Source organism: Somniosus microcephalus, chromosome 6, assembly GCF_052327205.1.
Source record: "Somniosus microcephalus isolate GS21.2 chromosome 6, FLI_Smic_1.0, whole genome shotgun sequence".
Lineage (NCBI taxonomy): Eukaryota > Metazoa > Chordata > Chondrichthyes > Squaliformes > Somniosidae > Somniosus > Somniosus microcephalus.
Window position 1 is genome coordinate 36,207,645 of NC_140992.1, and position 12,209 is coordinate 36,219,853.

A 12,209-nucleotide genomic window follows, 5' to 3' on the forward strand; every position below is an offset into this window, starting at 1 on the left:
TGAGCAAATCGCCCCAAGTGCGAATTTTTCCAGAAACAAATATCATATTGTGGCCATGTCATTAACGAAGAAGGGGTGCATAAGTCACCTGAAAAAATTGAAGCGGTCGTAAAAGCCCCAGCGCCTGAAAATGTCTCACAATTAAGGTCGTTCCTGGGATTAATAAATTACTATCATAAATTTTTACCAAACTTGTCAACGGTTCTGCACCCTCTTAACGCACTGCTACAAACGGGAGTAATTTGGAAATGGAGCGAGGACTGTAAACGCGCCTTCCATAAATGCAAAGGCTTGATCACGTCCAAGGAAGTGTTGGCTCATTACAACCCATCACTGCCAATCAGACTGGCGTGCGATGCATCCCCTTACGGCGTGGGAGCGGTATTATCGCATAGATTCCCTGATGGCTCGGAGCGGCCGATAGCTTTTGCGTCACGCTCATTGAACTCAGCTGAGCGTAACTATGCCCAGATCGACAGGGAGGCACTCAGCCTGGTGTGGGGGTGAAGAAATTCAACCATTACCTATACGGACAAAAATTTACCTTGTTGACTGACCATCAACCCCTCATCTCCATATTCAACCCTAAAAAGGGCGTTCCCATTATGATGGCGCAAAGGCTACAGAGGTGGTCCCTTTTCCTAGGGGCACACCAATATGACATAGAATACAAAGGAACAAAACAGCATGGGAATGCTGACGGTTTATCGCGCCTACCGTTGCCAACGGTAGAAGAGGCACCTACAGTGGACCCAGTGGAGATGTTCCACTCGACCATAGTGGAATGTCTACCAGTGACAAATTCTACCATTGAAAAGGAAACGAGAAATGACCCGACTCTCTCACGAGTCTATGATTTAACGGTGAAGGGATGGCCAGCACATGGCGAACCACTGTTGCCAGCATTCTCGCAAAGAAGAGAACAGCTGTCAGTGTGCCGAGGAACCTTGATGTGTGGATCCAGAGTGGTGATTCCACCCAAACTCCAGGATAAAGTGCTAAAGGAGCTTCACGAGGGACATCTGGGTGGAGTGAAAATGAAGAACTTAGCCAGAGCGTTTGTGTGGTGGCCAGGTATCGATGGAGACATCGAAGAAATGACCAAGAGCTGTCTAGAATGCCAGAAGGTCCAAAACGCCCCACCACAAGCCCCTCTACATCCATGGGAGTGGCCCTCATCTCCATGGCAAAGGGTACATATCGACTTTGCTGGTCCATTTATAGACTCAATGTTCTTAATCGCGGTGGATGCACACTCCAAGTGGCCGGAGGTAATAAAGATGTCCTCCACCACCACGGAAAAAACCATCACAGTATTAAGGACCATATTCGCCAGGAATGGGCTGCCTGAACAGATCTGTTCTGATAATGGACCGCAATTTGTATCCGAAGAATTCAGGAAGTTCTTAAAAAAAACAATGGGGTTAAGCACTACACGTCTGCCCCATACCATCCCGCCACCAATGGATTAGCTGAAAGGTTTGTCCAGACCTTCAAGAAGGCCATAAAGGCCATGGGTAATGAAGACATAAATCTACAACATAAAGTAGATAACTTCTTGTTTGCGTACAGGAATGCAACACATGTGGTTACAAACCAAACCCCCGCCATGATGTTTTTCAATAGAAGACTAAGATGCCGGCTGGATTTGATCAAGCCAAACATCAGAAGGGACGTAGAGAACCGGCAATTTCAAGGCATGAATGAAAGGCCAACTAGAACCTTCCAGATAGGTCAACAAGTTTTGGCCCGGGACTACCATACCGAGAAATGGCAGCCTGGAACTATTTGCACATTGACTAGGACTGCTGATGTATACCGTGGACATTGGAGAAAGCATAATAAGGCGCCATGCTGACCAGATCATAGAGTCATCCGAAAAGGGACAACCTACACCACAACTCTATACGCCTAATGATGAAGCAGAGATACCCATAGTATCTACCTCCGATCCGGTGATACTGGAACCAGATGAACCCGACGCTGGCATTCAAGCCGAATCGACCTTGCCAAAAGAACCTACTACACCACCGAGGCGTTATCCGGACCGAGTCAGGAAGCCTCCAGAGAGACTGAATTTGTAATTGATTAACTTCAGCAAATGTGTAGATAATTGTTCTTGTAAAAATGTTATTTAATGATTACTTAAAATGTTATGTACTATTTATCTAAAAGGGGAGGAATTGTAGTGTATGTACCTTTTAAGAGGAACTATGTTTTTTTGAAGCCCCTGTGTACTGTAGTACCGGTAGTGACCACTCGGTTATATAAGCCTGTATAGCGTCTTGTATAGTTAGTTCACCTCCAGACTTTGTTCAGTAAACACTTGTCTCCATTAACACACGGATTCAACAGAAACAGCACTTGTTTCTTTCACAACATGTTTCACATCTATCTTTATTATTTTATATATATAAAAGGATAGTGCTGCCTGTCTGTCTGTCATACACTCAAAAGCTATGGCGCATTCCTACACATGTTTATCAAAAGAAAGCTGATGATCAGGGGAGTGTCATAGGCGTATTTATTTTTTGGTCAGACAAAAATAGTTCAGACAGTATACAAAAAACGTTCAAAAATCCGCTCATTAGCGGTTGACCAATCCTACCGCTCATTAGCGTTGAGTGACGTGATGGTTGACCAATCCTACAGTTCAGTGACCTAATGGTTGACCAATCGATGCGTCACGGGCGGGACCTAATCCTGCAGCCTCCCGAAACGTTGCCGCCATTTTTCCCCCTGCTTTTACCAGCTGCGGCGGCCCGCCGGAGCGGGAGGTGAGTTGGGGTCACTCTGGCCCATGGGGTCACTCGGGCCGGGCCTGACAACCGCTCAGCCCGAGACACAGAGCGGGGGAGCGGCAGCGGCTGGCTGTCAACCGCGCGGCCCGAGACACAGAGCGGGGCAGCGGCCGGCCGTCAACCGCACGGCCCTCTAAACTGCCCTGGCAACGCCGGGCCCCCCCAGCTAGTATTTAAATAAAATGGTAAGTGAATCAGATTTTACCGCTTATGCTATTTTATACGGCGGCCTTGCGTTCAAGGCTGCAGAGTTTTGAGATTGTTCAGCTGTAAGTAGGTTAATTTGTTATGTGCCTCCCTTGACAATGTTGATAGTGGAACTACTGCTACGTTCACAGGCTTGTGTGTGTTCAGGAGTGAAAACTCGGGCTTCAATTTTAAAATGCCATCGTTAAAGTGATTTACAAATATTTGAACCTTGTTCCATTCTAAATTTTTGGTTTTGTTATTTTTGCGCTCTCGATAAGAGTTGAGAAGAAAGAACGAGCCAGGTTAAAGACGGTGAAATTCAATTCAAAATCAAGAGATAAAGGGGTAAGTGTATTGGGAGGACAATTATTTTTACACGTTGTGCTTCTCTCTGCATGTATAAGTGCTTACGCTCATTACGAGGATTTGAAAGTCTGTCTATTTGATTGTAATTGCCTAATTTTTTTTTAAAGAAAAAAAATGATGTCAAGGACATTGAACTGTTTCACTGTATATAATAACTTGCTCTGCTGAACCGGGAAGGGCAGCCTGGAAAAATTGCACAGTGAAGTATCATTATTCCTTCAAATTTGATATTTTATATATACATTTTATTTAAACCAATATAATGGCACAACATGGTAGCTGGCAGGAATTAAATTCCAATTTCCACCCATTAATGCAATTAGTCTGTGGTATAAAGTGTGTTTGGAGGTTGAGCACTTTGGGGTATTTTTCTGTGTTAGCAATGCTATATAAGTGCAAGTTGGTATTGAGCTCCATCAAAAATCTCAGCATGTTCCATGTAATTCTGCAGCATTTGAGTGCTGAGGTGCTTCACTGATTACTTCTGTGCCGAAGGCTGAGTTCTCTCACAAGCGGGGTAGTTAAGCTCCTGATTATCTATCTCCTAAGAGAATTAGTGTTAGCGTTCTATTAGAATAAGTGACCACGTCCAGTAATCCAAGGGTCCTCATGATTGAATGAACATTAAAGGATAATGGCGGAATTGCTGACCATCTCACCACTTGCAGCAACAAAGCACTCATTCTACAGTCTGCTCCAATCAACTTATTTCATCAGCATTCACAACAAATTGCTGGTATTTTGAAACATCTGAAACCAGTCAGCAAAAGCATGATTACATTTTTGAGAAATTCAGTAGCACTTCCACACTGAACTGAAGGTACAACACCAGGCTATAAGCAGGCTTCAAAATTAGATCCGCTAGCCCCTGTCAAATTCCAAACATTTAATTTCAAAAGAGCCTGGCTCAAGATTCCTCAGGCCAGCATAAGTTGTGTGTGTTTTTAAATGAAAGTGTTCCCAGTCAGAGTATCCACTGGAGTCTCTCCATTTCCACTGGAGCAAAACTTCATTATTGCAGTCAGGTCGGGTTGGGATGGGGAAGGAAAGAGAGAGAGGGTCAGCCAGACAAATAACCACTAAATAATTACTATATGTGGTTCATCTTATTCCAGTCCAAGGTCCTCATCTAACTTGAGACGCATTGGAGCTAGAGTCAGGTAAAATTTGCTCTTAATGAGAGATTTGTTTTGTAATTATGATCAACTCCAGAAACCCCTCACAAAATAACAGTACCTTCCTGATGTTCCAGCAATGCATGCACCCCCCCCCCCCCCGCCAGTTATATGCCTAATGTCCATCTTTAGCAGTCACAACTATGCCAGAAAAAGGTGGTTCCCAATCCTTGAGCTATACTACCAATTGTATCGCCAAGAAAAATGGCAGCATGGGCTGAGTCTTCAGCCATCCCATCATTGCTTCCCTCCCCAACCATGGGTGGTACTTTAAGTTGTCTTGACAATACATTCTGATTCCCCACGGTGGACTATACCTTCAACCATTATGATTCTGTTTATTTTCCTCTTCCCTTCAGCTGCCCTGATGCTTCCTTCTTTCCCCCCCCCCCCGCCCTAAAATACACAAAGCACTAAAGACAACAAAATAATAAAGACAGAATTTTCATTCTTTTAAATGTTGCAGGCTTCAAGGGTTAAATGTTTCTTGATTCAGTTGGGGGAAAAAATTCTGTGATCAGTGAATTGGAAAAATAAAAAATTTAAAGGATAGACTATTCCTCTAATGTGCGTCAGCAAAGGTAATGTGCTTGTGTACAGTTTGTTTCTTTGAAATTGAGCATTAATGATTAGTGGCGGATGCATTTATCTTGGGTTCTGAGCACTATAGAGACACTTCAGTGGCAAGCGGAAGATGGAGGTTAAAACTAACATAAGTGCCCTGAAACTGAGATGAATGCATGTCCTTAAAAAATTAATTATTGCCATTAGATTATGGGTATGTGATTTTCTGTTTCTTATTTTGTATCACTGGTAGTTATAGCTCTGAATTGGTATGTTTGGGGAAAGACCTTCACCTTATTCACACGTATGGGGGGTATGAATTGTGCAATAAATAATATAAGTGATAATCTAACATTCTACTCATTTTTTGTAGAAACAGTTTTCAATGGAAAAATTTGGAATACAAAATTATACGTGTCAGGAGTACCTTATTAAAACACTTGTAACTTTGGCACATGCGTGTTCAAGTGTTCTTCATTCCTGGAAAATTCTAAATTGCATTTCTCCCACTCCATGTCCATGATCTCACTCGGGCATGTGGTGAGAATTCATGCCAGAAAGCCAGGAACACTGTTTCTGCCTGAGCTGTCTGCACTGTATGACAAGAATTCTGAGTCAGTGTTTTTTAAGCTGACCACCAGAGGTTAATATATAGCCATCTAGTATTTGGTGAGGCTACTGCAATCTTTCTTTCAGTGGTACTGTTGACTTTGAGGATGGTGGGGTGGGGACGGAGAGAGAGGACGGGAGGGGAGGAATGAGGAGGGAGCGGGGAGAGAGAAGGGAGGGGCTGGCTTAATTAAATATTATTTATGGGGAATGATTTACAGTGCTGATCAGAAATCTTTACCCTTACCCATAATCTAAAAATTACAAAGTTTATAGTTTTGATTTCTAAATACAGGTAGACTATCCTTTATCCGAAAACCTCGGGACCAGCCGTGTTTCGGTTTTCGGAAAATTTCGGATTTCAGAAGGTATTTTATAAGACTGGGAAATTTGTGGGGGGTCGGGGTCGGGGTGGGGGTCGGCAGGGGTCGGGGTCGTGCGCACGACTTACGCTGAACGAAACCTTTCGGTTTTCAGAGGATTTCGGTTTTCGGAAGTGCGGATAAAGGATACACTATCCCTTACCCGAAAGGGTGGGGGGTCAGCGGTGGGGGTCGGGGTCGTGCGCACGACTTACGCTGAACGAAAAAACCTTCGGTTTTTAGAGGGTTTCGGTTTTCGGAAGTTCGGATAAAGGGTAGTCTACCTGTACTGGATTGTCAGTTTTTTTTTATATAAGTATCTGTGTAAAAATCTGAACTGTTGCTTTTCAAAATAATTTAGCCAGGAGTGAATAAAATAGATTAACAGCATGCTGAATTGTTCTTCCACTCACTATAGATTTATTGTTAAACGCCTTATGATGGTGTTCCCTGCTAAACTGAAAAACAATTTTTGTAGTTCTGTACATGTGAATATGTGGTTAGAACAATTGTGTACTAACGTGCACAGAAACATGCATGCATTTTGTGTAGCAAAAGGAACGAGAGGAAAAACTACGCTTGCCATTGATGAAGATCTGCATCCCACAGGGCTGTCTCATTTAGCCACATTCAAACTCTGGCACGGCTTCGTCAGATGCCAAGCTTTAGCACGCTATGCATGCTCTCTACTTTAAAAAAAACTCATGACTTTTACCGTTCGAAATCCAATTTCTCATTTTGGGTGTAGACTTTGGCGAGACTCCTGATGCTATTTTTAGATTTAAACTGATGAGCATTATTCTGCTCTCGCCATTTTGGTTTGAACAATTTGGAGTCAAATTTTAGCATTCCATTTTTGCTAGACATAAAATGGATGGCATTCAACTGAGTTGCCTAGTATCTGAATGAAGACGACTTTTAGTATTAATTCACACATTTGCTATTTTCCAAATGTTAAATTATGGGGGGAAAACTAGTGTTTTGAAAGTAATACAGCCAGGGTACAACATACATTGAACAATCAACAACACAACTATTGTAACTGGATCCTGCTAACTTGCTTCTTAAGGCTTGTCACATAAATATTAATGCTATATACATTAATAAAACATTCTCTATATAAAGCTCCCGTATATATCTTCAGTAATTTCTTGCCCTCTATTTAGATCTTATCTGTACAGAGAGCTGTCTCACTCGATAAATTGTTATTGCTCACGATTCCTCTTACTTGCTCTCTTGTGCACTCTCAAACTTCCTCTCTTCCTTCTCGCTCTCTCCTTTTGTGTCTCTTCCACCCAGTTGGCTGATTTGCAGCTCTGCTACGCTCACTTTAGAGTTTCTTCTATTTTCCTTCAGTCTACTCAAATGTTTTGCAAAGCATGACAAAAAATATTTTGCAATAAGGTTTGGTTTTAATAGTTTTTATGTGAATTACTTGTCAGTCACTGATTGTTTTCAACATTGTAATATGGAATGAATCACCCTTCCTTGTACATTCACCTAAAAATGTTGAGAAATTGGATTTTTATTATTTTTGGTGCACTTTGATCTCTATCTCTCATACATTGGCTGTGGATTCAGTTAATGAACTTCTTGCTGAAAGTTGACAATGATCTCTTAAAGTGTATTAATCATCAAGACTTTAACTTGTAAGACAGCATGCGGGCAACCACATCTCACCCTGTCTCCTTGTTTCACAATCTTCAAAATCAAGCTCTGTTCATTTGAATCCATCTGCGTTTGTCTTGTTTCTAGAAGAATCTTTTTTTCAGTCGCTCTTGCAAAAAGTGCTTTTTTTTAAAAATCCCTACTGTTGCCAACTTTTTTTTTTTATATACATCTTCACCATTTTCTTCTATTTTATTTTGATTGTCTCAGATGCAGAACTTGACCGATTTTACTCTTATGGAAGTGACTCTAAGGCCAGCACATTTCTGTCTAATATTAAAAAGATTTGAATGGCATCGCAGCTAAAATCTGTTTAAAAAAAATACATCTATATATTGCTAAATGTCCTGGAAGTTTCTCTGGATTGCTTTTCACAGATTTTCTGTCACAGTCTGAAGGAGATTTGCTGCAGGAATAGAATACATATTGTGCATCATCATTTTCTTGGCAAAGTTAGCATTAAAACAACATTTTTAAGAAATTGCAAGGGATGCTGGCCCGAGTCAGTTTCCATGCGTTTCTAGGGTCGGGCATTAATCACGTGGACATTAGACACCCCTTTTTTTGCCACTCCTTCTCTTCCTCAGCAGTCATTCAATGACAAGCGTAAAAAGAACATCTTTTCCCGAAAATTCCCCTTCTACAAGAACAAGGAGCAGAGTGAGCAGGAAACCAGTGATCTTGAACGTAAGTAGCTGCAACCAGATACACCTGCAGAGAAGGTCAATCTCCAAGTAGGGACCTTTACTGTGTTACCATGGCAACATGTTTTAGCTGAATACAACTGGTCCCCTCTTTGTTTTTAACAAATTGGTGTGCCTATTCTGAGTCGGCTATTTCTGCAAGTTCCAACTGTGTTAATATATCTATATACAGAGACTTTATGGTTAACTCCTGGGTTGCGAAACATCTAAACCAGTTACGTTCACACAAAACTGTCTGTCATGGTAGTAGTCTTGTTATGTGCCACTGACAGATTTTTTTCTTTCTTCTGTGATTGTTTTTTTTTCTTATTGCTTGCTGTCTGGGGACTACTCTACAGGAGATCCCCGGGTTAGGTGACGACGTTATGGGAACAAAAGGCCTGAGTAAGTGCCGGAAAATCCTCTCCATTCACATTTGCCTCCATCTGTTTTCTAAGCTAGTTTTTTTTGTTGCTTTCTGTAGTGGTTCGTAGGTTTCTGCTGGCATGGGGAGGTTCATGGTTATTGGTTTTCCATCTTTATTTTTTTACTTTTTTAATCATTACCATGCAAAGACAGGTTTCACAATCTCTGGCAATATTTCCTATGTAAACCTTATGGATAAATCAGACATTTTTATGAATTTGATAACGAGAACGCAGATGAAATGTGACCCTTGTGTAAAATTGTATGTAAATATTAGACGGAGGCTGAAGTTTCTTACACGTGTTTGTAACTGGGTCAGTTCTCCAACATGCATTTGTATGTAAATATGCCAGCTTATGTTCTGAAATAAAAATATCAGTTCAGTATTTATCTGGAACTGAAGGATCATTTGTTAAATGTTAACATAGGAAGTAGCTGGAGACCATTGCAAATGATTCCTTTTTTTACATTATGACATCGGTGCAATCTATATACTGTGAACTGGAGGAAAGATGGTATAAAAATTAATTTCATTTTTAGTTTTTTTTAAACTAGTAAACCTCACTGGGGCAGGGCTTCTATTTTCTTTTCACCCAAAATAAAGGTAATTTCAGTTGAGCCAAAAGAGTTATGTGCCAGGAAGTGTGTACTGCTCTCCTGAAACAGAATGAACGCTGGCGTCCAACAGCCTGGAAATCGCTCTTTTAAAAAAAAAACTATTTGTTCTTCAGTTAGCTGCATTGTTAACTGGTTGTCTTGTTTTGTGTGATTTTTTTTTTCCCGCCCATTGTAACCTGTTTCTGGGGTGAGCAGACTGCTGTCAATGTTGTTGCTGGCAGAGGTTGCAAAAATCGCCTGGCCTCCGCTCTGCACCTTTGTGCAGTATGAGATCAAAATCTCAGCAGAGAGATTGAATCTGTGTCCTTCCTCTCCACAGAGAGACATTTCTGTCTCCGCACCACCCTGGTTAGCTTGTACTTCATTAATCAGTTTCTTGAAATGTACTTAAAAAACAAAACTGAGTCGTTCAGTTATAAATATAAAAATAACCTTAAAGATGAAAAAGAGGATGAAAAGGAACCAAAATTTAAAGTGATAAGTTCCATCCATGAGTATCATTGTATTTCCCACAGCTGTGAACTTCAGTAGTAGTCATGTGCAATAATGACTTGTCCCTGAAAGATGACTTGATTATTTTGTGTTTGCAAGTGTTATATTAGGAGCAAGCAAAGTTAGGTTTTATTCATGTTTGCATTCAATTTCAATAGGTTTACTCTATCTGACACGTAAATTTTGTTTTTCCCTATAAACTGATTTGAAGATTATAAATACGACTATTCAGTTTTTGCTTACTTGATGGGATAGCATTAGTCTTTTGCATTTCTGACTAAATGGGGCTCTTAATCTGGCTAACATCTCCTTTCACTGTGTTTGAGGTGAGGCTGTAGAGTATCGGGTACTTTTGTATTGCATGTTTTTTTTTAAAAGAATCTTGGGCTGTTTTGTGGTATTAAAACATTTCAATTGCAAGCATACTTAACTGTTTTGGTTTTGTGCTAAGCTTTTTGGGGGTGGGATGGGGAATGTTGTCACAGATGGTGGACCAAAAGGTGCTGTATCTTATTTTTGAAAGGGTTGGGTACTGGCATTGTCCCTTTCTCAGTCTAACTAATGTAACTCTTCAGAGCAAATTTTTGTGCTAGAAATAGGACTCAGTGCCAAAGCTTTATCAGTCATGACAGGCTAATCTATTTATTATTAGCCTAATGAGAAATTATCTGACCCTGTTATCCATCGTTAACTCTGTACTTGCTGTTCCCTTTAAGAATTTTCCAAGTGAGTCAACCTCAACATTCAGTGCCCCAAAATGGACTTTAACATATTTAATTTGGTGTTAGAGACCAACATAGTTCTTGGGGGGAAAAAAAAATCTGTCGAAATACAGACAACAAACACTGCCATTCTATGTTGAATCTCGTGGGTAAATACACCACCTTTTGTGCTACTGAACTGCACAGATGAGGAAAGTCTGTTTGCTGATGTCTGCTTGGGAGGCAGGGTTTGCTATAATTGGCATCAGTATCTGGGCTAGGAAGGGGGATAAAGTCTGCCTGTGATTTTGCTATCCAGTGACCCCTTGCTGGAACATGTCCAGACATAATGTTAGAGGAGGACAAGATCTTGTTTGGTTGTATATCCCCCCATGATTGAACATCCTGTTGATGTAGCTGGTTTAGCTTGTAAATTAAGAATTGTCATGAAGGCAAAATACTGGAGGGCTACTTGCACTCCAAGCCATAGCCAGTTTAAATCCGTGCCTTGAGAAGAGAAATAAGGGTCTTAAACTCTTGGGGAAAATTATTCTGCTATTGCCAATGTTTCTCCTTTCACTACAGTTCAATCAGTTTGTCATAAAATGACTTTGTATTTTTCAAACTTCCTTTTCTTTATGCATGTCATTGCATTTATTAAGTGAAAAATGGTAGCAAGAGAATGAAACCAGCATAAAGAGATAAAGAATGGGAATGAGAGAGAACGATGCAGGAACAGGGAAGAAAGGACCATACTAGAGAGAGTGTATGTGAAATGGTATGATCGCAATATGACTAATCAGGCTAGAGACCAAGAATTGTGAGGTTGGAAGGGAGTCAGTACTGGTGCAGTTTGGGAAAGGGGGCAACAGAATAGCAACTCCAGCTGTTGCATGCTCGCACCCTATTTATCATAATGTAATATCAGAAGAAGGTCTATGTAAACCAACAATGCTAAAATTGCATTGCTGGTCTGTGCAGGCAGGCTAATCCAAAGTGATGGATAATGATCTACTTATCACTGCTGGCTGTCTATGGTTGCTGTCAATGGCACCCAGTGGCTGGAGGAACCAGGTGTAATTCTCTCCTGAGGAGAGTATTGGTGCTTTCAAGCTGTTGTCATTTTGTTCAGAATTGTTTCCAGCATTTTAAGTGAGAGCATTAAAACAAAAGTGTGGTGTGGTGTGTATCACTCCAAGGATACATTTATTCTTAACAAAAGGAAAGGGATTTCGAAATGTTTCCTGCTCAAATAATGGAAACATTTGATGTAAATACCTTCCAGAATATCTGAGATTTACAAAGTCATGACTTATATTTCTATAAAGTAGTTTTGATCTTATAAATTATGAAGAGAAGTTAAAATTGGAATAAATCTGCTTGCAGCACATCCATTTCACCTACTGGATTATGTACATTCATTAGAGTCCTGACAACCTGCTGCCAAATCATGAAGACTTGTACTACTGTACTACTTTGGGAAATTTCAGTCATTTATTCTCAGTCATATATGCAGCTGGTAAATATTTTGTATCTCAGTGGAGTACATACTGAG

At 40.7% G+C, this 12,209-nt stretch overlaps 1 protein-coding gene across 25 annotated transcripts in view; it reads left to right on the forward strand.

The window, feature by feature from the left end:
* Nucleotides 1–12,209, forward strand: part of LOC147115607 (disks large homolog 1) — a 439,472-nt gene that overhangs the window by 404,426 nt on the left and 22,837 nt on the right. For 11 of the 25 annotated variants that reach the window (XM_085989995.1, XM_085989997.1, XM_085989998.1 and 8 more), the window contains 2 exons: nucleotides 3,269–3,335; nucleotides 8,777–8,822. In XM_085989995.1, coding sequence (XP_085846121.1) covers nucleotides 3,269–3,335; nucleotides 8,777–8,822 — 113 coding nt within the window. Of the gene's footprint in view, nucleotides 1–3,268; nucleotides 3,336–8,321; nucleotides 8,422–8,776; nucleotides 8,823–12,209 lie in introns of all 25 variants that reach the window. The other 14 variants (XR_015078647.1, XM_085989989.1, XM_085989991.1 and 11 more) reach the window with 2 other exon arrangements.